Below are 24,942 nucleotides of genomic sequence, written 5' to 3'. Positions count from 1 at the left end.
CACACCCTCAGGGCATCTTTGTCATGGACCACTGAAGTCTGGCTTAACAAGGGCCCCTCTGTGGCTGCAATTCACACAGTCCACTGGGTTTGAAACCTGACTAATCACACCCAGGTCTGGGAGGCAGAAACATTTGTTTCACAGAGATTAGTTACTTAAAAGTCCCAGTTTGGGAGCAAATCTCACAAATAAGGAACATTTATACACAATGTAATGAGTTAAACTTCAGTCAGCCATCTAGAACCTGAACTCTGCAGGCAGTCATTTTCTTAAACGGATTCACCAACACAACTGCCATGTTATTAACGAGGTAGAGAAGAAGTGGGATTTGAAGTAGCAGAGAAGGTTTCTCTGAGGGGAAAAATCCAAAAGCACCTGAAATCTTTCCTCATGAAAAAAAAAAAAAACACAAAAAACAAAAACAGTTAGTTCTAAAGTGAAAATTTCCAAAAAAAAAAGAAAGAAAATTTCCAGCCAGATTTCTGTTAGGAAAAAAGGGAAAAGAAAATGTTCACCACTCAGAAGATCAGTCTTTAGGGGGATAGTTCTGGCCTCAGCTCTGGTAATCAAGCTGTTCAAGGGGCTTGCACAAAAAAAGGAGCAATTTGTCTTGCTGCCCCATGGCCAGGCCCACTGAGTCTTTAGTAAAACAAACCTGTCAACTAGTGTGACTTCCGGGTGCCAAGACCACACAACAAGCCCAAGGAACGGTGGGGGGTGAGGGGTGAGGCATACTCCTAAATGTCAGCTCTGAGACTTCCCTGGCAGTCCAGTGGTTATGACTCAGCAATTTCAATGCAGGGGGCACAGGTTCAATCCACGGTCAGGGAACTAAGTTCCCACAGGCCGCAAGGCACGGCCACAAAAATTAAATGCAAACTTAAGAAAGAACTGTCAGCACTGCCTAATGCTAATCTCTGAGGTTTGAAAGACGTTACCTGTACTGAGCTTGTCGCTCTCAGGTGGCTCCTGGGGACACATACCAGGTTGGAGGATGGAAAGATCAACCTTGACAAGGCCCCGGAGACAAAGACAAAAGACAATTCTTCTGCAGGGTAAGCCCTTTATTATCTTGTGTGACGGTGTCCAAAATGAAAAAGCAAAATCAGCGTCGTGCTGTCGCCTAACCCTTGCACATTCCTGCACACACTATTTCTGGATATCACCCAATGAAAGGGGAATAGAGACACTCACACAATAGACGTTTCACTTAGTGCAATGCAACCATTGTGCCTTTCCTACTGTACTCAGATGGTGAACACAACCCTGGCACCGCCAGCGAAAACCACTGAGAAATGAGTTGATGAGTCAGCCAGACTTCTTAGGAGGAGAAAGAAAGGTAGGGAAAAACGAAATGCTTTAGGAAAATAGGTTTAGTTTTAGAAAACCTGTGACTCTAAAGCAGTATTGAGATTATCACTGAGGTTGTTTTTTAATGTTTTTATCCCAGTGTCTTCTTGCCTGCAACTAGACTGGTTCTGGGAAATGTGCCATTAAGGCTTATATGAGTCTAAACAAAGACAAGAGAAGATGCTGCCTATACTTTAGAAGAGCTGTTTTTATCTCCCTGAAGCTGCAAGATCTTTAAGGATGGACAATGCAAGGGGTTCAGAATCAGGCTTGGGAAAAGGGATGCAATGGAAGGAAGTCCCCAGGCCAAGCCACTCTCCCACGGGGCAAAGGAGATGCTCTGACTCCATAGGAGGCTGGGAACCCCTGCCTCTGGAGCTGAAGAGATGAAAACAGGAAAACAGACAGGAAGAAAAGCATACAATCTACTTAGTGACCATGGCGCTCTGCTCCGATTTCTGATTCCAGAATGACTTGTACTCCCCTGTGGTAAGGGATAATCTTCAGAATTAACATTCGGAACCCACTCCCTGCCCCACTATGGACATGGACAAGGACAATGTTACTAATAACGCCACCAGCTACCATTAATTGGTAATTTTCTGTTCTTCTTGCAAATATTTTCTTTGGGAAGAAAGGAGGAAAAGTATCTACCAAAAATCTACCCCAAATTGTGAAAGCTGTATAACCTGATTGAGGATACTAATCCCATACAGAATTTCATGTAGTGGAAAAAAAATATTAACTTTCTAAAAAAGGAAACAAAGAAGTCTAAAGGAGGCAAAAATGGAGGAGAGGTTTATTATATAATAATAAGAGAATCTTTCAAAAAGCAATTATGTATCAAACCTGACTTGGCTATCAAGAATTCTGTCTCCATAAATTACAGTATAATGGCTCTCTTGGGCACCAAGTATAGGTAATGGAAACTTTAGTTGAAATCCACTGTTTTCTCCAGGAAAATATTGTAATGTTATATCCTCTCTTTCTTAAATAGAAGGCTTAACCATTTACAAATAGACCTAAACCCATTCCACATCCACACACAAATGCACCCTTGCACAAACAGAACATCATAATCCAGGAAATCATTCATCTGCTTCCTCAACACCCCTACCCACAGGGCCCAAGGTACAGGGAGATGAGTTCTGCAATGCACAGTACATAGCATCTTCAGGACTCAGAGGCCTTCACAAATAGATACATACTTACCCACCAGGTCCCATGCTGTGAAGAGCAATACTGCATAGTAACCTGGAATGTTAGGTCCATGAATCAAGGCAAATTGGAAGTGATCAAACACAAGATGGCAAGAGGGAACATCAACATTCTAGGAATCAGTGAACTAAGATGGACTGGAATGGGTGAATTTAACTCAGATGACCATCATATCTACTACTGTGAGCAAGAATCTCTTAGAAGAAATGGACTAGGCTTCATAGTCAACAAAAAAATCTGAAATGCAGTACCTGGATGCAATCTCAAAAACAACAGAATGACCTCTGTTCGTTTCCAAGGCAAACCATTCAATATCATGGTAATCCAAGTCATTGCCTCGACCAGTAATGCTGAAAAAGCTAAAGTTGAACAGTTCAATGAAGACCTACAAGACCTTTTAGAACTAACACCCCCAAAAAATGTCCTTTTCATTATAGGGAACTGCAATGCAAAAGTAGGAAGTCAAGAAACACCTGGAGTAACAGGCAAATTTGGCCTTGGAATACGGAATGAAGCAGGGCAAAGGTTAACAGAGTTTTGCCAAGAGAACGCACTGGTCATAGCAAACACCCTCTTCCAACAACACAAGAAGACTCTACACATGGACATCACCAGATGGTCAACACCAAAATCAGATTGATTATATTCTTTGCAGCCAAAGATGGAGAAGCTCTATACAGTCAGCAAAAACAAGACTGGAGCTGACTGTGGCTCAGATCATGAACTCCTTATTACCAAATTCAGACTTAAATTAAAGAAAGTAGGGAAAACCAATAGACCATTCAGATATGATCCAAATCAAATCCCTTATGATTATACAGTGGAAGTGAGAAATAGATTTAAGGGACTAGATCTGATAGACAGAGTGCCTAATGAACTATGGATGGAGGTTCATGACATTACACAGGAGACAGGGATCAAGACCATCCCCGTGGAAAAGAAATGCAAAAAAGCAAAATGGCTATCTGGGGAGGTCTTACAAATAGCTGTGAAAAGAAGAGAAGCGAAAAGCAAAGGAGAAAAGGAAAGATATATCCATTTGAATGCAGAGTTCCAAAGAATAGCAAGGAGAGATAAGAAAGCCTTCCTCAGCGATCAATGTAAAGAAATACAGGAAAACAATAGAATGGGAAAGACTAGAGATCTCTTCAAGAAAATTAGAGATACCAAGGGAACAATTCATGCAAAGATGGGCTCAATAAAGGACAGAAATGGGAGCGACCTAACAGAAGCAGAAGATATTAAGAAGAGGTGGCAAAAATACACAGAAGAAGTGTACAAAAAAGATCTTCACAACCAAGATAATCACGATGGTGTGATCACTGACCTAGAGCCAGACATCCTGGAATGTGAAGTCAAGTGGGCCTGAGGAAGCATCACTACGAACAAAGCTAGCAGAGGTGATGGAATTCCAGTTGAGCTATTTCAAATCCTGAAAGATGATGCTGTGCTGCACTCAATATGCCAGCAAAACTCAGCAGTGCCCACAGGACTGGAAAAGGTCAGTTTTCATCCCAATCCCAAAGAAAGGCAATGCCAAAGAATGCTCAAACTACCGCACAATTGCACTCATCTCACACACTAGTAAAGTAATGCTCAAACTTCTCCAAGCCAGGCTTCAGCAATACGTGAACCGTGAACTTCCAAATGTTCAAGCTGGTTTTAGAAAAGGCAGAGGAACCAGAGATCAAACTGTCAACATCAGCTGGATCATCGAAAAACCAAGAGAGTTCCAGAAAAACATCTATTTCTGCTGTATTGACTATGCCAAAGCCTTTGACTGTGTGGATCACAATAAACTGTGGAAAATTCTGAAAGAAATGGGAATATCAGACCACCTGACCTGCCTCTTGAGAAACCTGTATGCAGGTCAGGAAGCAACAGTTAGAACTGGACATGGAACAACAGACTGGTTCCAAATAGGAAAAGGGATACATCAAGGCTGTATATTGTCACCCTGTTTATTTAACTTCTACGCAGAGTACATCATGAGAAACCCTGGGCTGGAAGAAGCACAAGCTGGAATCAAGATTGCCAGGAGAAATATCAATATCCTTAGATATGCAGATGACACCACCCTTATGGCAGAAAGCGAAGAAGAACTAAAGAGGCTCTTAATAAAAGTGAAAGAGGAGAGTGAAAAAGTTCGCTTAAAGCTCAATATCAGAAAACTAAGATCATGGCATCTGGTCCCATCACTTCATGGCAAATAGATGGGGAAACGGTGGAAACTGTCAGACTTTTTTTGGAGGGCTCCAAAATCACTGCAGATGGTGACTGCAGCCATGAAATTAAAAGATGCTCACTCATTAGAAGGAAAGTTATGACCAATCCAAACAGCATATTAAAAAGCAGAGACATTACTTTGTCAACAAAGGTCTGTCTAGTCAAGGCTATGGTTTTTCCAGTGGTCATGTATGGATGTGAGAGTTGGACTAAAAAGAAAGCTGAGTGCAGAAGAATTGATGCTTTTGAACTGTGGTGTTGGAGAAGACTCTTGAGAGGTCCTTGGACTGTAAGGAGATCGAACCAGTCCATCCTAAAGGAGATCAGTCCTGGGAGTACATTGGAAGAACTAATGTTGAAGCTGAAACTCCAGTACTTTGGCCACCTGATGTGAAGAGCTAACTCAATTGAAAAGACCCTGATGCTGGGAAAGATTGAGGGCAGGAGCAGGGGACGACAGAGGATGAGATGGTTGGATGGCATCACTGACTCAATGGACATGAGTTTGGGTAAACTTTGGGAGTTGGTGATGGACAGGGAGGCCTGGCGTGCTGCAGTCCGTGGGGTCGCAAAGAGTCGGACACGACTGAGCAACTGAACTGAACTTACCCATCCTACTCTGCAACCAAAATGGGAGTTGTTTAAAACCCAGCATCTGCAGAAGAAAGACTAAAGAGCACAAAATAAAATGCTCTGATCTGCCAACTGTGCAGCTGAACAAAATGCCCAGTGTAATATTTGAAACTGAGGAACTCAGTGCTGGAGGACCCCATTTTTTTATTCCTCTATCTCAAGTAGAGGGAACTGGACAAAGAGTAGATGAGAGATGCATAGGCGGACAGAGGGACAGACTGAGGGCAAGATGAAGTGAAGGGTGGGTAAGGGCATGAACTAAAGGCAAGCCCACCTGGGAGCATGGCCCAGCTGGAAGAGTGGGAGGGTGGGTGGCAATGAGTAATCAGAGTGACTTTCTGCACAGGATTATTCTCAGAAACGGGCTTCATGGACTACAACACTCACAAGAGATTTCTAGGGAAACTGCAGACAATGTTTAAAATATCATAAAAAGACTGAGTAATAGAAGAGTTTTTATGAGAAGTTCTCAGTCTTCATAATTAAAATTTTCTGTATGCTGATGAAAACTATTATGAAAGTTACATTATAGTTTTTGTAGCTCAAAAGCCCGGTAGAAAAGAACCCATCATTCTGTACTTGGGACAAGAACAGGGGATGGAGACAGGTGTAACTGTATGGGAATTAAAGACACAGAGTAAGTTTGAAAAGCAGATTTAGCATATGCTACAAGTTAGGAGTTTGGGAACTGAGACCTGGAGTCACAGAATCTCTCTCAACACTACCTGATTCTTTTTTTAAAAAAAGAAAAAGAAAAATCTCTCTCTGCACAGTATTCTCCTTGGAGTTTACAAAGCGCTTTCTCATGTTACCTCACACGTGCTTTACAAGAACCATACCATCATATGACCCAGCAATCCCACTACTAGGCATATACCTTGAGGAAACCAAAATTGAAAAAGACGTATGTACCCCAATGTTCACTGCAGCACTATTTACAATAGCTAGAACATGGAAGCAACCTAGATGTCCATCAAAAGATAGATAAAGAAGCTGTGGTACATATATGCAATGGAATATTACTCAGCCATAAAAAGGAATGCATTTGAGTTAGTTCTAATGAGGTGGATAAACCTAGAGCCTATTATATAGAGTGAAGTAAGTCAGAAAGAGAAAGATAAATATTGTAATATATATGGAATCTAGAAAGATAGTACTGACAAAATTATTTGCAGGACAGCAATGGAGACAGAGACATAGAGAACAGACTTATGGACATGGGGGGCAGGAAGGAGAGGGTGAGATGTATGAAAAGAGTAATATGGGAGCTTACATTACCATATGTAAAGCAGATTGTCAATGGAAATTTTGGAGGAGGAAGTGGCAACCCACGCCAGTATTCTTATCTGGAGAATCCCACCCATGGACAGAGAAGCCTGGTGGGCTACAGTGTGTGGGGTCACAAAAGAGTTGGTCATGCAGGAAGCAACTAAACAACAACAAATGGGAATCTGATGTATGACTCGGGGAACTCAAACAGGGACTCTGCAACAACCTAGAGGGGTGGGAGGGGGAGAGATGGGAGGGAGAGAGATGGGAGGGAGCCTCAAGATGCAGGGGACAGAGCTGACTCACGTTGATGTTTGGCAGAAACCAACACAATTCTGTAAAGCAATTATCCTTCAAGTAAAAATAAATTTAATTTTTTTAAAACCAACAACAAAAAAACCTGAAAAAAAAAAAAGAAAAATCTCTCCCTGCAGTGTTCTGCTTGGAGTTTACAAAGTGCTTTCACATGTTAGCTCACACGTGCTTTACAAGAAGGCCGGGTGGGGGGTGCTGTGATCTCTGTCTGGAAAATGAGGAAACTGAGTCCCAGAGGCTCAAAGGTCTAAGACGCAGTAAATGCAGAAGGCAGGACTAGAACAACAGGCCCCTACCTCCTGAGCCAGAACTCATCCCCTAGTTTCAGGTCACCATGAATTTCAATTAATTTATAAAAGAAAAAGACCCTTAACATGCTACACATTCACAGAAGGGTGGCAGGCTAAAGGGAGGAGGGGGATACTGGTGCCGGCACCGTGAAGAATGCAGAGGAGTCTACCAAGTGGATGACGAGACGGGAGAGGAAGGAGAGACTCGGCAAAGGACAGAGCAAAAGAACACAGCAACGGAAGTGTGCTGTTCATTCAAGAAGCAGCTCAGTGCAGCTGACGCCTACTGTGTAAGCTAGGAAAGGGAAACTAAGAACGAAGATTAAAAAAGTAAGCAGGAAACCGTACAACCCTAACAGAGGTCAGTTATTACCAAAAAAAATGTATCCTATGACCTAGTGACCCTGCATGTGGAAGTGTGTTCAATGACTATACATGCCCATGTACAGAAAGCCTGTGTACAATGTTCTTCGAGGCTGTACTTTCCAGACGAGCCCAAAGTCCAAGCATTCACCAATAGAGAACTGACTAAATTATGGAATATCTCCACAATAGACTACTGTCAGCTGTAAAAGAATAATAATAATCTCTATTTCTATGTTCAGCTATAGAAAACTCTTTAGAAAGCTTTTAGCTATAGAAAACTCTTTAGAAAATGTTACTAAACAAAAGAAAGCCAATTGTAAGCTAGAAATTGTATGTTAAAAAAATATCAAGGGTCAGAAAAGTATATATAATGTGCTATATTCATGAAAAAAGAAAAGGCTGCATATACATATTTATTTGCATTTGCATAAAAGATGACAAGATGGGCAAGAAAAATAAAGGATTACATAAGATCGAAATTTTAATAGGAGGAAGGGGAGATTACATAAGATCGAAATTTTAATAGGAGGAAGGGGAGATTAAGACTGTTTACTGTAAACCTTTTAAATATTATTAAATCTTTGAACCACATCATTTTATCACTTATTCAAAATATAAAATTACATTAAAAAGTACCTTTAACCAAATTGGCTTAAAAATTTATGTGCACAAAAAACCTGCACACAAATTTTACAGCAACTTTATTCAAAATTGCCCAAACTTGGATTCAACCAAGATGTCCTCAATAGGTGAATGCAAAAATAAATTGTGGTATATCCAGGCAATGGATTATTATTCAGAGCAAAAAAGAAACATTCTATCAAGCTTGGAAGAGACATCAGTGAATCTTAAATGTCTATCACTAAGTGAAAGAAGCCAATCCGAAAAGGCTACATACTATATGATTCAAACTATATAACCTTCTAGAAAAGGGAAAACTATGAAGACAGTGAAAAGATAAGGGGTTTCCAGGGGTTAGGGGAAGGGAGAGATGACTAGCTAGAACATAGAAGATTTTTAGGGCACTGAAAATACCCTATATGATAGATGGATACATGGTATTAGACATTGTCAAACCCCAGAGAATACACAACACAAAGAGTGAACTTTAATAAACTATTGAGTGGGTTAATAATAATGTATCAATACAGGCTCATCCACTGTAAAAGATATTAAGGCAAAATGTTAATAACAGGGGAAACTGGGAGGCAGGCAGCAGGGGTGGTGAGGGATTATATGAGAACACTCTGTACTTATGCTCATTTTTCCACAAACCTAAATCTGCTTTAAAAATGTCTATTAATTTAAAAGAAAAGAAAGAAAAGTGAACAGGATGCCAGGCAGGAAGACTTCTGAATGGCATATAAATCAGCCTGGATTCTCATCTTATAAACAACAACCCAACATTTTTAAACAAGGCAGTGGCAAAGCTGTGATCTGGAAAGAAAAGTCCAGTGACCCTGCAGGGAATAGAATTCAGAGGAAAGAGACCTGGGCACGACTAAGCAGATGAAAGCAGAAAGGAGCTCAGGGAGGGTGTGAGTGAATTGGGAGTGGTGAGGGGACGGGGACACAGGCGAGGAAGCAGCAAGACTCAGTGACCACTGTCCCTGTGCGTCCACAGATGAGTCGGAAAACATGGGTCAACGCTTGCTTCTGGCTTCTAGAGTAAACTCTGTGGCAGACAACAGAGCTGTCAGAGGAAGAAAAGCAAATGAAATGGGAACAGTGAATTTGGTTTTTGACCTGTGAAGTTATTTTACTTGCAGCATATGGATGTGAAAACATGCCAAGGCAACTCAGAACCCAGATATGCAACTCAGAAAAAAGGTCAAGACTGCCTAGCAATTACCTCTGGTATGTATCACACTGCACTTAGTTATTAGGCAAGGGACATAATTTATGGTGTGTTTGAGGTGTACACCATAAATACATGGTGTATTTGAGCATTAATGTATCATAACTAGTGAAAGGAATCTAGTCTATTTCCTAAAATGATTGTAACCATGAAAACAAAACATATAAAGTCATTTAATCTATGCCCCAAAAAAGAAATTTTTCTAAAATATTTATTTCAGTTATACTTATAAAAGGTTTTGCACAATACTGTACTTACTATGGCTACTAAAAAATGACCCCCAAATTTACTGATATAAAACAACCATTTATTATGTTCATGAATTTGATGCATCAAGGAATTTGGACAGGGCACAGAAGGGATGGTGTGAGTCTATTCCATGGAGTCTGAGGTCTGGAATCACTGAAAGGGCATTCACTCACACATCTGGCAGTTGGCACTGTTTGCAGGCTCTCCATGGGGGCCCCACCGCATGGTATCTGCTGGGTTCCTCCCAGCACGGTGCCTGGGAACTTAGGGCTAGAGTCCCAAAGGAGGGAGACAAGCAGAAGTCAGATCCTTTTATTATCCAGCCCTGGAGGTCACACAGCATCACCTCCACCAGGTTTCACTGCCTGATGCCACCAGAAACCCTCATGAAGATTCACGGCAGGGGTGGGGGGCATAATCCCCCCACTCCATGGAGGTGTGTCCAGCACACTGTGAGAAGGACATGTGGGATGGGATTTGTTAGAGCCATCTTCAGGAAATCTGCCCACATGAAAATCAAAGTGTTTCAGTGTGCATGACTCTGGGAAAAAGAAACATGTAGGGAAGGCAGCCAGGGAAGGTCAGTAACAACTCAAACCAAGCCAACTTTATCCATATCCAGTCCCCTCTGTCCCAGAAACAGAAACATTCAGATCTAAACAACATGGACATTCAAACATTAATGAAGACCCATTGAAAACCTACCATGAGCATCAGAGAACCTAGCACTCTTCTCTGCCCATATGAAAGGAAAGTCCCTGCAGGGAGCCAGCGTGAGGAACTCTGCCCGTGGCAAAGGTCATGAGGAAGGAGGCTCAGCATACACAAAGGCGGGATCGAGCCTCAGGAGTCCCCCTGGAAATTCTCGAGCATCTACCCCCAAAACCAGAGTCTGCCTACTTTACTGCTTTGTGCTCTCACCTACACCTCTGACTTTACGGGGGGCTGTCCCCTACCACCATCTCTCTCTTTGAAAAAGAGTTAACTTACAGCTCCTGTTAATAAAGTTCCTGGGCGTGACAAGAGTGTTTTAGTTCACAAACTCCTTTGGAAGTCCTCTAGCCTGCCTGAACAGGTTCTTCCGGCCACATGTGATTGTTCAGAGCCTCCCAACCGTGAGAGGCATGAGATGTTCTAAACTGTCTAAATACAGATTCCTTTGAGCAGTTAAAAGATTGATTAGAAATTGTATTGATGAAGGGTTTTTCACTTTTTGGGCCAATGTTTGCTGCTAAGTTTCCATATCCCTTACCTACTGTGTCCCTGGGAGTGTATTGATTAATAATATAATTGGTGTATAGGAATATAAGTAATAGCTTTAATGTTTGTAACCTTGGACCCTTGAGTTAATTCTTTTCTTGTTATAGCCCACCACACTTTTGCCCTACAGGAATGCAACTTTATCTAATGCTTTCAGAGGGTGGCACCTGACTTTAGAATAATCACCTTTAGAGAAAAATAAGTTTTCTGAAGAAAGGGTCTTAAAATGTTAATAGGCCTCCTGGCCAGAAGATGATGTAAATCACCTAAACTTTTGCATATGATTGCAGGAAGAAGGCATGGCTTCGATAGGGATCAAGGACTGCTGTCCTTGCATGACTCTACCCCTTCACCCATTATCCTCTATGCACAGCTTAAAGTATAAAAACTACTTTGGAAAATAAAGTGCAGGCCTTGTTTACCGAAGCTTGGTCTCCCCATGTCGTTCTTTCTCTCACCTTCTGGCTGAATTCCCATCTGGAGCGTGGAGGCTCGTCAAGCCTACTAATTTTGCCTGGGCTTCCAAGATCTGACCGGGGAGGCCTTAGTGTCTCCTCTCCTTCAGGAGAATGGGAGGATGCCTGCGGCCTACGTAGGTGGCGCAAATTCCTTGTCTTGGAATTTTATTGGTTTTCCACGTAAACCAAGTTATTCAGCCTCTTTTCTTCACTGAATTTCTTCGCTGAGCTATCCCTATTTAATCACTCTTTATATCTTTAATTCTATCATATCCTGATTGCCGAAGCCATCTTCCCTTCAAATTCGCTGGATCCACTGGGGCTGGACCCCAGTAGTCCCACTGAAGTTTAGGAGCCTGAACCAAGTTAGTGGTGCAACATCAGAGGCAAGTGGTTCTGGTGAAAGTCCTATGGGCGACAGTCTGCCACTGCCCCAACCACAGACTAGAGCCATGACCTGCTCAACTCTGCCCATTCATCTCAGTGCTCCTGCTGAATTCACCCAGCATAACCAGCTCCTTGTAGAGTGCTATTGCTCTCTGGTGATGCTTAATGCTTTTAAAAGGCTGAAACAGAGATTCAGATAAGAAAATGAAATACACATGGATGAATACCCATTTAAAATGCACAATCACACAGAAAAATTGGTTTATTTTATACAATATAAAACACCAAAGGATAGAGATTATGTCAGTGGCAAGAGCTTGTTAATTTACCAGCCCCCAATTTTTTTCCTCTAAATTCTTCATCCTTTAACAATTACTATTTAAACACATACAACTAACTATACCATAACCAAGAAGTTTATTCCATGAATGCAAAGATGATTCAATTTATCATTAAATAGAAAGTAAACAAAACAAAACAAGGGATTAGCTCCTGATTATCTCCTGATCTTTAACAAAATGTAACACCTGTTTCTCAGGGTTTTTAAAAAGCATTCAAAGCATGAACTGATGTACACTTTTTAACATGACAAAATGATATGAATCTCCATTACAAAACCAGCATCTTACTTAATATGGAAGCACTAGAGTCTGCCCCACTTAGGTCAGGAACAAGGCAAAGATACCCACTTTCTCCATCGTTATTAATACTGAATCCAAGCCATAAGCCAAACAGATGAGAAAAGAAGAGATGTAAGAACAATTAAATTATCCATATTTTCAGGTTTTATAATAACATAGCTGGAAAATCAAAAAGAATCAGTAATAAAAGCTGACACAATAAATAAAAGAATTTAGTTTAAAAAGTAGAATGTAAAATTAACATAAAATAGCCTTCATGATGATTTGAGAGAATAGCACTGAAACATGTATATTACCATATGTGAAACAGATCACCAGTCCAAGTTCAATGCATGAAACAGGGCACTCAAAGCTGGTGCACTGGGACAACCCAGAGGGATGAGATGGGGAGGGAGGTGGGAGCGGGGTTCAGAATGGGGGACACATGTACACCCGTGGCTGATTCAGGTCAATGTAGGGCAAAAGCCACCACAATATCGTAATTAGCCTCTGATTAAAATAATTAATTTAAAAAATAGCCATGATGAAGCACACTCTGGGAATATGGACAAATTGGCATTGTCTCACATTGTTGGTGGGAATGTAAAATGGCACAGCACCTATAGAAAGAAATTTGACAATACATAACAAAACCACATGGGCTTCCTAGGTGACTCAGTGGAAAAGAACCCCCCTGCCAATGCAGGAGACTCAGCAGACGTGAGTTCAACCCCTGGGTCGGAAAGATCCTCTGGAGGAGGAAATGGCAACCCACTCCAGCATTCTTGCTGGGATAATCCCATGGACAGAGAAGCCTCAAGGGCTACAGACCATGGGGTCACAAAGTGCTGGACATGACTGAGCTACTGAGCAAACAGGCATAAGAAAACCACATACTTATATACCCTGTGACTCAGAAATTTCTAGACACCTATCTCTCAAAATATTTTGGGGATATCCCCCAAAATATGAACAGGTTTTTAAGCACTAAAAATAAGAATTGATGGATAAATTTTTAACATGATAAAACCATATAAACCAAGACCAGACACTGTGACAGGTGTACAAGGCTATTATGCACACCAGCACTATTTGTAATAGCAAAAGACTGGAAAACAATCCAAGTGTCTATCAGTATGAGACTGATTAAACTATGATTACATTCATAGAATGAGACACTATACAGCTCTAAATGAGGAATGAAGATGGTTACTCCAGATGGAATGACTTGCAGAACAGTTTCAGTTGAAAAATTCAAAGTGGAAAAAAGTATATATAGCATGCTGCTGCTGTTGCTGCTGCTAAGTCGCTTCAGTCGTGTCCGACTCTGTGCGACCCCATAGACGGCAGCCCACCAGGCTCCCCCGTCCCTGGGATTCTCCAGGCAAGAACACTGGAGTGGGTTGCCATTGCCTTTTCCAATATAGCATGCTACCATTCATCTAATGAAGGAAGAAAGGAACTGTGACAAATATGCATATACACATGTGAGTGTGTTTGCTACACATACATGCAAATTTTTAAGTGGAAGGATAAACCCCAAACTTCCAAAACATTATTACCTATAGAAGAAAAGGGAAATAGAGAAATGATACAAAGGTAGAAGCTAGACTTCTCTGAATATATTTTATTTCATAGATTTGACTTTGGAGTGGGTAAATAGTTTACTTAATTATAAAACATGTGCCATAGCAATGAATTCTCTTTGGACCCGGGTTTTTAAGGCTACAAACAAACGAGAATGGAAAGAGTTATCAACAGAACCCACAAGAGAGTTCTGTGGGTAAATGGGTTTCCACATTAACAAGTCAAGGTGCTGGGCAAAGCCAGAGAAAGAGAATACGTGTTAACGGAGAGACAGTAACACGTGACTTACCTCAACCTTGCTCTCAGGTTCATGATCAGCAGCTGAGAAATACACAACCTCTTGTACTTCATCCCTGGGCCGAGCTGAATTTTTCCCAAATACCACCAGACCATCCTTTGCACGTGGCGGGAAGGCCACAAAGCAGTAACTTGGAGGAGCTACAGCCATCCTGAAAAGAGAGATGCCAGAGAGAGAATGGAAGCGGGCCTAACATGGAATATTCCACCAGTGAGCTCTTCAGACATATTTCACCAGCTAACTAAGTTTTACTGTTGAACTGTGTGCAGCGAGCTCCTTTGGAGATCCCAGCTGGCAAATGAAGCTGGGGTGTCTGGAGTAGAATTACACAGCCACTGAGACCAGATACTCTTAGTACTCTGTGGGATTAAATGAGCTCAGATTTGCAACAGAACACAGTGACAGCCAAAAGCGCAATGACGTAGGAGAAAGGAAAGGAGGTTATTGTTCCAGGCAGAAAACACATACCCACTGCAATCTGTCACAGCAATAGAAAAATAAATAACTGCGCCTTAAAACAGTGCACTACAGAAGTGCCTCTTGATCTAGAGGGCCATGGCTACCCTGTGATAGATTTTGGAGTGCTGATGGGGAAATGGGTCTGGAAATAAACTGAAAGATACCTCTCTCTTTTTATCTATCTTTACTCTACCTCAGTGACATCACACACAATCATCTCTAGGCTTTCTTCTCACCTCTCAAGCTGCTCCTGGGCTGGCTAGTTCCCTTCCACCTGGCCACTAAATATCTTCACAGCTTGGTCCTTCCTTCCTCATTTAATGCTCTTTCTGGGAAAACTCATCCATGCCCAGAGCTTCCCATGTCATTTACAAGCCAATGACCTACACATATAATTCCAGCTCAGTTCTCTCCTTGAGTTCTTGACCCACACACCCAGCCTAACTGATATCCAAAGCTGATTTCATCATCTTCCCAAAACTGGGTCCCTTCCTAAGGTTCCCTGTCTCAGTGGCCAGCTCCATCATCCATCTCATTGCAGCATCAGAATCTATCCTTACCATGTGCTTCTCCATTGCCTAACATATCACCAAGTTCTGTAAATTCAATCTCCTAAATCTCTACGTTGCAGCTGTGAAATTAAAAGATGCTTACTTCTTGGAAGGAAAGTTATGACCAACCTAGATAGCATATTCAAAAGCAAAGACATTACTTTGCCAACAAAGGTCCGTCTAGTCAAGGCTATGGTTTTTCCAGTGGTCATGTATGGATGTGAGTTGGACTGTGAAGAAAGCTGAGTGCCGAAGAATTGATGCTTTTGAACTGTGGTGTTGGAGAAGACTCTTGAGAGTCCCTTGGACTGCAAGGAGATCCAACCAGTCCATTCTGAAGGACATCAGCCCTGGGTGTTCATTGGAAGGACCGATGCTAAAGCTGAAACTCCAATACTTTAGCCACCCCATGCGAAGCATTGAATCATTGGAAAAGACTCTGATGCTGGGAGGGATTGGGGGCAGGAGGAGAAGGGGACGACAGAGGATGAGATGGCTGGATGGCATCACTCACTCGATGGACGAGAGTTTGAGTGAACTCCGGGAGTTGGTGATGGACAGGGAAGCCTGGCGTTCTGTGATTCATGGGGTCGCAAAGAGCCGGACACAACTGAGCGACTGAACTGAACTGAAATCTCTACGGAAACTATCCACTTCTTCCCACTTGTACTACTCCTACCCTGCACCAAACCACCATCATCTCTAAGCCTGGATCATTGTAACTGCTCCTAAGGGGTGACGCTATATCAGCTATTAGTCTCTCTCCAAAACATTCCTCACATTGCACCCGAAGTGACCTTTTTAAAAGAAAGACTTGGGGACTCCCCTCGTGGTCCAGCGGTTGGGACTCCACACTGCCATCACAGGGGGCACAGGTTCAGTTCTTGATCTGGGAACTAAGATACCACACGTCACGTGTCCAAAAAAAATTTTTTTTTAATAAAGTAAAAGGAAGGTTTGATCATGTCATTCCTGCTTAAAATCCTTCATATTGTTCGCATGGTTCTCAGAATAAAGACCAAAAGCTGATCAAGCCCATGTTGTCTCCCAGCCTCATCTCACATATTCACCCCTCCAGCCTCTCAACTCCAGGAGAGAGGCCCTTTTCTAATTTCTCAATACTCCACAGCCTTTGCACAAGCTGTACCCTCTTTCCTCAGCACTCCTTTCCCTGATCCCTACCATCAGTCAATTGTACTATAGGATCACAATCTAAAACAGCCCTGTAATTATTTTATTACCAACGATCAGTAATCAGTCTTTCTTCCCCGCACCAAAGTTTATCAATATGAAGGCAGGGGCCATGTCTCTTTTGCCCATCTCTGTAAACCCAGTACTACACAGTGTCTTCTGCAGGGTTACTGTTGTTGTTTAATTGCTAAGTCCTGTATGATACTTTTGTGACCCCAGGGACTGTAGCCCGCCAGGTTCCTCTGTCCATGGGATTTCCCAGGCAAGAATACCAGAATGGGTAGCCATTCCCTTTTCCAGGGGATCTTCCAGACCCAAGGACTGAATCTTCATTTCCTGCATTGGCAGGTGGATTCTTTACCACTGAGTCACCAGGGAAGCCCCCCCTTCTGCAGGGTAGATGCTCAATAAATAATGAACAAGTGTTCAGTCCTTCCTTAATGCTCCACCAAACTGCGGTTGACTCTCTACAGCTCTTTCTCAGCACCACGCTTCTGCACCCACTGCAGTCCCCCTCCCTTAGCCTCTACACATGTCCTTCAGGATCTGATTCAAAAACTCCCTCTCTTTCAAAAAGCCTTCTATGAAGAACTCTGTCATTTTCTCAGCATCCATAAACACGGATGCATCTAGTCTGTCTGAGGATAACATGCCTCTGTTATTTATAAACGTACTGCTTCAGATGTTTCAAATAAAGCTCCCTGAGGGCAGAACCTATGCCACCCAATTATAGTAGCTCATTCTCCAACTCTCTGAATTATAGACACTCAACAAACATTATTATTGAGCCAACTATCATATTTGTGCCATGAATTACAAATTAAATGTGTTTTATTTTATGAACCTAAGATAAAATGTGAAGTAAAGCAATATTCCCAGAAAAGCAACCAGGATTCAAACCTCAGCCCTGCCAATGCCACCTACTAGCTGTGTGACCTTGGGCAAGTTACTTTACCTTTCTGAGCCTAAGTTTTCTTTCCACAAATGTTTTGCTCCAGCCCACAGATTTATCATGAATATCAAATGAAATGATGTTTGAGAAAATATTTTGAAAACTATGAGTAAATAAAAAAAAAAAAGAAAACTATGGAGGCTACCTGGGTTCTGACTGTTCAAATACGGCAGCGTTTCAAAAATTTCCATTGAACACGTCAATGAAAATCAACTCTCCTCACTCACAACTAGAGCAGCTATCAAGTCACAGTCAGGAACCTTCTGTGTTTAGAAACATCTTTGTGAGAGACAATGTTGCTACATGTGTACCCAAACTTACTTCAGGTTAGTCTGCACATGCACACCCAGACTGTCAGAGCTCTTCCCAGCGGTGTTTCTGGCAGGTCCCTCTCCAGGGCACAGAGAAGTAGGGGAGTCCCTAAGTCTGAAAATCATTTCCTGCTGCATACATGCTCAGTTGTGTCCAACTCTTTGCAACCACCTGAACTGTAGCCTGCCCAGCTCCTCTGTCCATAGAATTTTCCAGGCAAGATACAGGAGTGGGCTACCATTTCCTACTACAGGGGATCTTCCTGACCCAGTGACCAAACCAATGTCTCCTGCATCTCCTTCTTTGGCAGGCAGATTCTCTACCACAGCGCCACCAGGGAAGCCCCGACATTCCTTCTAGCTCAGGAAAATATCCTCCAGTCCTTTAAAGGGAAAGAAAAGGTGAGAAGATAAAGAGTCTCCAGTTCTTTCTCCTCTTAATCTTTTCCATTTTCACAAAACCACATTATCTTCAAATTTGAAGGGGAGAGACAGACAAACCAAGACTCCATGTATGTAAGAAAGACCTACAATAATTGTAATAAGATGCCTGTATAGAGGGCTCCTAAAATTAGGAGGTGAGAGGAACTGCAGGCTAAGCCAAATAAAGTGAAACAGACACAGAAGAAAACATGCAGAAAGGACACATTTCCTTGTCTTTGTATGGTTCACATAGGCAATGGGAATTCCCCTCCTTCCCAACTGTTGGGCCATGTCAAAAGTACTGGCATCAATCAAAACTATGAACAGAACCTTATTTTACTCGATCCTTAAAAATGGTAAAAAAAAAAAAAAAAGTAAAAATCCACTGGTCTTGAGTTTACAGATGTATCTGCAGAAAACAAGCAACACAGATGGCTTTTCTGACAAGCACTTATTCTTCAGCCTGGACATCTGCTTGGTCAACAAGTCATCTGAATCACCTGACCACGACCATTATACAGGCAACAGAAGCGCAGGGAAGTTGGCTTTTCCGCTGAATTTTGGGAATGATTGGGAATGCCAGAAGGGAGCAGAATTTTTATGTCTATTTTTTTTTAATGCTAAATCAATCAACAAACTATGTATTACAGCTTACAGCAAACTAGCCAAGGCAAATTGTCCATTTGCTTTTCCTAGATCACCATTCTACACAACAACTAGCCTCGGAGATAACCTAGTAGATCCTTGTCTATTCTCTAGATTAGTGCTGTCCAAAAGAATTTTCTGCAATGACAAAAATGTTTTATCTCTACTGTCTAATATGGCGGCCACCAGCCTCAAATGGCTATTGGTATGTAGTTACTATAATTAAGGAGTTAAATTTAAAATTTTATTACAAACTTTAGTTAAATTTAAATAGCCATACATGGGAGGTAGAAATTCTATTGGACAGAGCAGCATTACGACTTTCCAATAAACCCAGAAATGAAGATTTTCACATTGAGGTTTCCAGAAGTACTTCTTTGTGAAATCGTTCATTTGTTCTAGGGCTTCCCAGGTAGTCCTAGTGGTAAAGAAACTTCTTGTTAACAAAGGGGGGCAGAAGAAATGTAGATTCAATTATCTTTGTGGGAAGATACCCTGGAGGAGGAAATGGCTACCCACTCCAGTATTCTTGCCTGGAGAATTCCATGGACAGAGGAGCCTGGGGGGACACAACTGAATCGACTTAGCACAATGATACTTATTTTAATGACAAAACAGGCTATCACCCACTTATACTGAATTAGCAAAAAAGAGGCATGATACTTTTAAAAGAGGGAGGAAAATAAACATTAGGAAGAGGCTACTGAACTCAGGACCTGAACTGAGTTTATAAGCAAGCTCCTTCTTCCAGAGGCTAAAGGTGATCACAGCCCTGGAGGATAATTCCATTTTCCTTGATGTGAATCTCACATTCCTAACTCTGAATATACCAGGAAAGTGGCCCTCATTGCTACCTGGAAAACCCTTTGTGTACTTGGCTGGTCAGCTCCTCTCTTCACTTCCTAAATGAACTGTTGATACTTTCACTTCTCTTCAAACTTCCAACTACTTCCTCTAAACAGATATTTCACTTCCTAGTCCTCAAAAGACAGATGGCTGGCGGGAGGCGGGGGGTGTGGGGGGAGACTGTTCCAGAAGGAGGATATGCAGGTTTCAAGGCCCTGAAGCTGGAGAAGGGGAAGGAGTCAATATATCGAAAAGCCAGTGTGGCTGAGGCCAGAGAGAATGGGAAAAAGGCTGAGAGGCAGGTAGACAGGCTGGTTCCTGTTGGGTCTTATAGGAGGTGGTAGGGATTTTAGGGTCTATCCCACAATAAACACTAAAGCCACTGACGGGTTCTAAGCCAGATTTTAGGAAGGAAATGGAACCGGTGCACAGACAACTTTTCAAAGAGGTTGCTACATTAGGGAGGAGACAGTGCAGCAGATGGAAGGTAATTCCTTTCCTAAGTGTCTACTCTAAGGAAGGGCTTCCCAGGTGGCTCAGACTGTAAAGGATCTGCCTGCAGTGTGGGAGAATCAGGTTCTGTCCCTGGATTGGGAAAATCCCCTGGAGAAGGAACTGGCAACCCACTCCAATACCCTTGCTTGGAGAATTCCATGGATAGAGGAGCCTGGAGGGCTACAATCCATGGGGTCACAAAGAGTTGGGCATGATTGAGCAACTAATACACATATACACACTCCAAGGAAATGATCAGGAATATGGGTAAGATTTATGCACAAAAGAGTGCATTACAGCAGTATTTATACAGGTGAAAAACTGGCCCAAACTTAACTGTCCAGCATCAGAGAAGTGGCTAAAATTTTATGCTACGTCTATATGGTGGAACACCATAAAACCGTTAAAATGTTTGTGAACCGTTTTTAATTGAATGGAGAAATGGTGTGGGGAAGTGGAGGGGGGATCCAAAGTAAATTATCTTAACTATGTGAAAATATGCATAAAAAAAAACCAGAAGTAGTAGCCTGACCACTAAATGCTTTGTTTTTCTATATTTTCTTTTGTTTTGATTTTCCTACAAGTACTTATATTTATTTAATTACACAAAAAAGATTAAAAAAAATTAAACCTGGGAGTATTGCCAATTTAGGAATTTAATTTCAAATTAAAAATTTGACTCTATTTCTGTGTCCCAACATCCACAATTTTAAAACTGGGGACATCCCCAGCAGTCTAGTGGTTAAGACACTGTGCTTCCAAGCAAGGGGCCTGGTTACCAACCCTGGTAAGGGAATTAAGATCTCTCAAGCTGGGTAGCAAGGCCAAAAACAAGAAATTTCAAAACTGGCAAATTCTTATTTGAGTTATAGTTAAGACAAATTATTTATTCAGTATTATAGTTATTCTCTGGTATTTTGTTTTCTTTTTTTTTTTCCTTTACAGTCTGCCCAATTCAGAATTACTCAAAGAGTACACAAATTTGCATTACTATTTTTTATACAAATAGCGGCAGGCCTCCTACAGTCGCCTCCTTAAACAGGAAAAGAAAAACTAGCCAATCAGAAAGTCAATTTTCTGCTGACCCTGAGATGAAATTCTTTTGAAACTGATTCAAGGGATCTCAATTTTGTTCCCATTATCTGTCATAATCTTGGCTAACATACCAGATATTCCACTAAAAAAAATCTGAGATGTTAACTCTTCTATATACTGTATAAAATATGTATTTTGAAGTCTCTGTTTACAGTATTTTTATAAACTGTTAAATCATTCATGTATGAAACAAAAGACTGACTTTACAATTTCTCTCCTTTCCCTCTATCTTATCTAGCATTATGAGAAATCATAATCTCCTCTCTGAAGAAAAATAAAATAAAATTTAATTAACTCCCAATCATACATGCTAATACAGAAATCTATTGCGTAGTTTTTTTTTTCATCATTTATAATCAGCTTTAGAAAACAGAATAATTATTCAATAATGGGTTTTCTATAACTACACTCTACTTAAACCAGCATCAGAATCAATGAACAAAGCTTACTCAAGAAATAAAGAGATGACTGATGGCTTTTTTTCTTAACTTGCTCGCTTTGAGGCACAATTCTGAAGCAATCTCTGAGTCATGAGGATCCAGAAGTGGGGATGGGGATACAGGATTATACTACACACCTAAAACTGAACCCAGGAATGTCTGAAGCAGTGTTTCCTGAACAGCATGTTGTGGTCATTTTGTGGGTTATGTAATCAACCTAGTGGACAAGATCAACATTTTTTAGAAAAGAACATGTGCATCTCACATAGGAAGGCTAAGCGTTGGCGCAAGAAACTTTACATTCAAACATACACATAGAAGTGTAGGCACTGGGCTACAATACAACATTTCTTTACTACGGGCTTCAAGCAAAAATCTTTAAAAGCAACAGGCTTAGAGGGCAGGTCTACTGAATAGGCTTCTTTGTGGTAAATACCAATTGGGATTCTTGCCAGGAAAACTAACGGCTCCAATTAATGAAACACTCTAATTTAACCCTTGTAGACAATTAAACTGACAGGCATTTCCTAGGAAGTATTTGTTAAGAATATTTCAAAGTGCGTTTATCTGTACTTTATTCCAAATAGAATAAGCCAGTCATAAAAATGCAAATGCTGTATTTCACTTATATGAGTTAGCCAGAGTAGTGAAATTCATAGAGGCAGAATTAGAATGGTGGTTACCAGGGGCTGGACCAGGGAGCGTCAGGATAGGGAGAAGGATGGACAGTTGTTTAATGGATACACGGAGTCAGTTATGCAGGGTGAAAAACTTATGGGGATTGGTTGCACAATAATACAAATATTCTTAGCACAATTAAACTGTACACTTAAAATGGTTAAGATAGTAAATCTTATGTGTACTTTTTACCATATTAAACATTTTTTAAAAATCAAATATCCACAGGTGGCTCAAGGCTACAGTAGTGGCCTGGGCAGCTTTAGATATGGTGCCATCAGTTGTGGGAAAGTATTTCTAAGATCAGTTTCTAACCATCAAAATCTTTACAGGATTCACGACTTCCTCTTGGGAATTACAACTGCAGAGTCCCTGAGCTCACAGCATCAGAGCTGCGTCGCCCAACATCCCCCCTCTGACTGGTGATGGAGGCTGGGTACAGGCTTAGGGGGCTGGAGTGCTGCACCTCTGTAACTAGGAGACCGCTTACAGAATGTCTAGACAAGGAAGGAGGTAGCTGCATGGGAAAGAAGGTCTTTGTCCTCAAGTTCAGTGAGTAGTTATTGAAGGGCATGAATGTTCCAAGCCAAGGAGGGGTTTTCTTCATCTGAATGCCAAACTACCCTGCCCCTTTTATCTCAAAAAAGCTACAGTGGCCCTCATCGGTCACCGTACCCAGTAATAAGAAAGCCTTGAATTGCCTGAGAGGAAGAAAATGACTGTCTGTATAAGCTATAGGTTTATTAGCTGTCTTGCAAATAACTGTGACAAAGGATCTTTACTTGCACAAAGAAATGAAAGCCGAATGTCCTTACTTTCCAAGCTCCCAGCTTTACTGAGCAGATTGGGTAAGTTTAAAGTCCATGTACATTAATTACCTTCTTTCAGAAAAGCAAAGAAGAATGTATTCTATTATTTATTGATAAATTCATTTTTTAAATCATTGACATTCCTGCTGAATTGAAAACAGGACAAATGATACTCACTCATAAATTTCCTTTCCTATCTTTTATCTGCTATTGCTATAGTAAGGAATAAATATGGTGTTTGGAAAAGGAATTATCCAACTGAATTGAGATGAAAACACCAGTTGATGGAAGGTACATACATCAGACTCATCAATTTCTGCCTGATAAATAAAAAAGATGCTATTAAGTGTCTTATTGAAAGCTCAAGACAGCAGAGCACAAAGCTTTAGGACTAGACAGCCAGTGATTTCCAGCTTCTAATATTCAGTGTCTTTAAGGAGGAATTATCTAATGGAAGACCACATAGGGTATTGAGTGAGTGGGCAGGTTTTGGAAGCAATCTGAGTTCAAATCTCAACCCCGTGTCACCGTTCTGTAACAGGGATAACAACAGGGTTATGGTGAGGTTCAAATGAGCTCAAACAAAAAGCGCTCAGAATGCCATCTGGGACACAGTAAGGACACATCACCGTGAGGGTGAGAAAAGGTACGTGATGAAGGTCATTCCTTTGTCAAGATCTGATCTGAACAAACCAGACTTTAGAAACTTGGCTTTTTCCTTACGGTATCTAGTACTCTTTTACCTTTTGAAGATGTGCTCCATTGTCACTTAATGTCTTTTAAGAGCTGGTCACTATTCCCTTTCCCTAAGTCCAAGGTCAACACCTACCTCTGACAGCTGATTCCTATAGAGTTCAATGCCACTCATTCACTGTCACATTTCTGAGCAGCATGGGCTGGTTTAAGGATGGCAGGCTGTGCATTTATTTGGTTTGGTCCACAGCACTGGCCTAAACTGGTGGCTTCCTTGGTGGCTCAGACAGTAAAGAATCTGCTTGCAATGCAGGAGACCCAGGTTTGATCCCTGGGTTGAGAAGATCCCCTGGAGAAGGAAATGGCAACGCACTCCAATATTCTTTCCTGGAGAATTCCATGGACAGAGGAGCCTGGTGGGTTACAGTCCATGGGGTCACAAAGAGTTGGACACGACTGAGCGACTAAAACTTTCACTTGCACTTCTTTCAGAGCATTGGCCTATACAGTGAGTTTGTATGTCTTTAACCTGAATTGGCAGCTAACATTGGCAAATCTAGAGATTTTCCATAGAAATTCAGATATTTAGCATCTCCTGAAAACTCAAAAGATCTGGCAACACTGGGTCCACACTCTTGCATGTCAGCAAGATTGGAGCTGGGAAGGGTTCCTGCCACAGTCCCCTCCACCCCGATACTGAGGCCAATGGAAGTGTCACCCATGGTCCCCGCCTTGCGCTACTGCTCTTTTTGGTTCTTTCTTTTCTCATTGTCAGGTCAACTGTGCTCATTTACACTACTTACTTAGCCTTGTAGTCCCATATGCACAGTGGCAAGAGAAGGACACACTTTACAGACAGAGACCCTTGTTCGTGTCCTGACTCCACCTTCAAACCATGGGAAATAGGCAGGTTAATGAACTCTCTCTGAGCCAGAGTTGCCCCATGTGAAAATAAGACATATTTTCACAT

At 41.5% G+C, this 24,942-nt stretch overlaps 1 protein-coding gene across 2 annotated transcripts in view; it reads right to left on the bottom strand.

The window, feature by feature from the left end:
* Positions 1-24,942, bottom strand: part of SCRN1 (secernin 1) — a 66,494-nt gene that overhangs the window by 29,907 nt on the left and 11,645 nt on the right. For both annotated transcript variants that reach the window (XM_010829338.1, XM_010829328.1), the window contains exon 2: positions 14,376-14,535. In XM_010829338.1, the coding sequence (XP_010827640.1) occupies positions 14,376-14,534 (159 nt within the window). In that variant the 5' untranslated portion in view covers position 14,535. The remainder of the gene's footprint in view (positions 1-14,375; positions 14,536-24,942) is intronic.

This window comes from Bison bison, unplaced genomic scaffold (assembly GCF_000754665.1).
Source record: "Bison bison bison isolate TAMUID 2011002044 unplaced genomic scaffold, Bison_UMD1.0 scf7180017858770, whole genome shotgun sequence".
In the NCBI taxonomy this organism is placed as follows: domain Eukaryota; kingdom Metazoa; phylum Chordata; class Mammalia; order Artiodactyla; family Bovidae; genus Bison; species Bison bison.
This window is presented reverse-complemented; position numbering and strand designations above follow the sequence as displayed.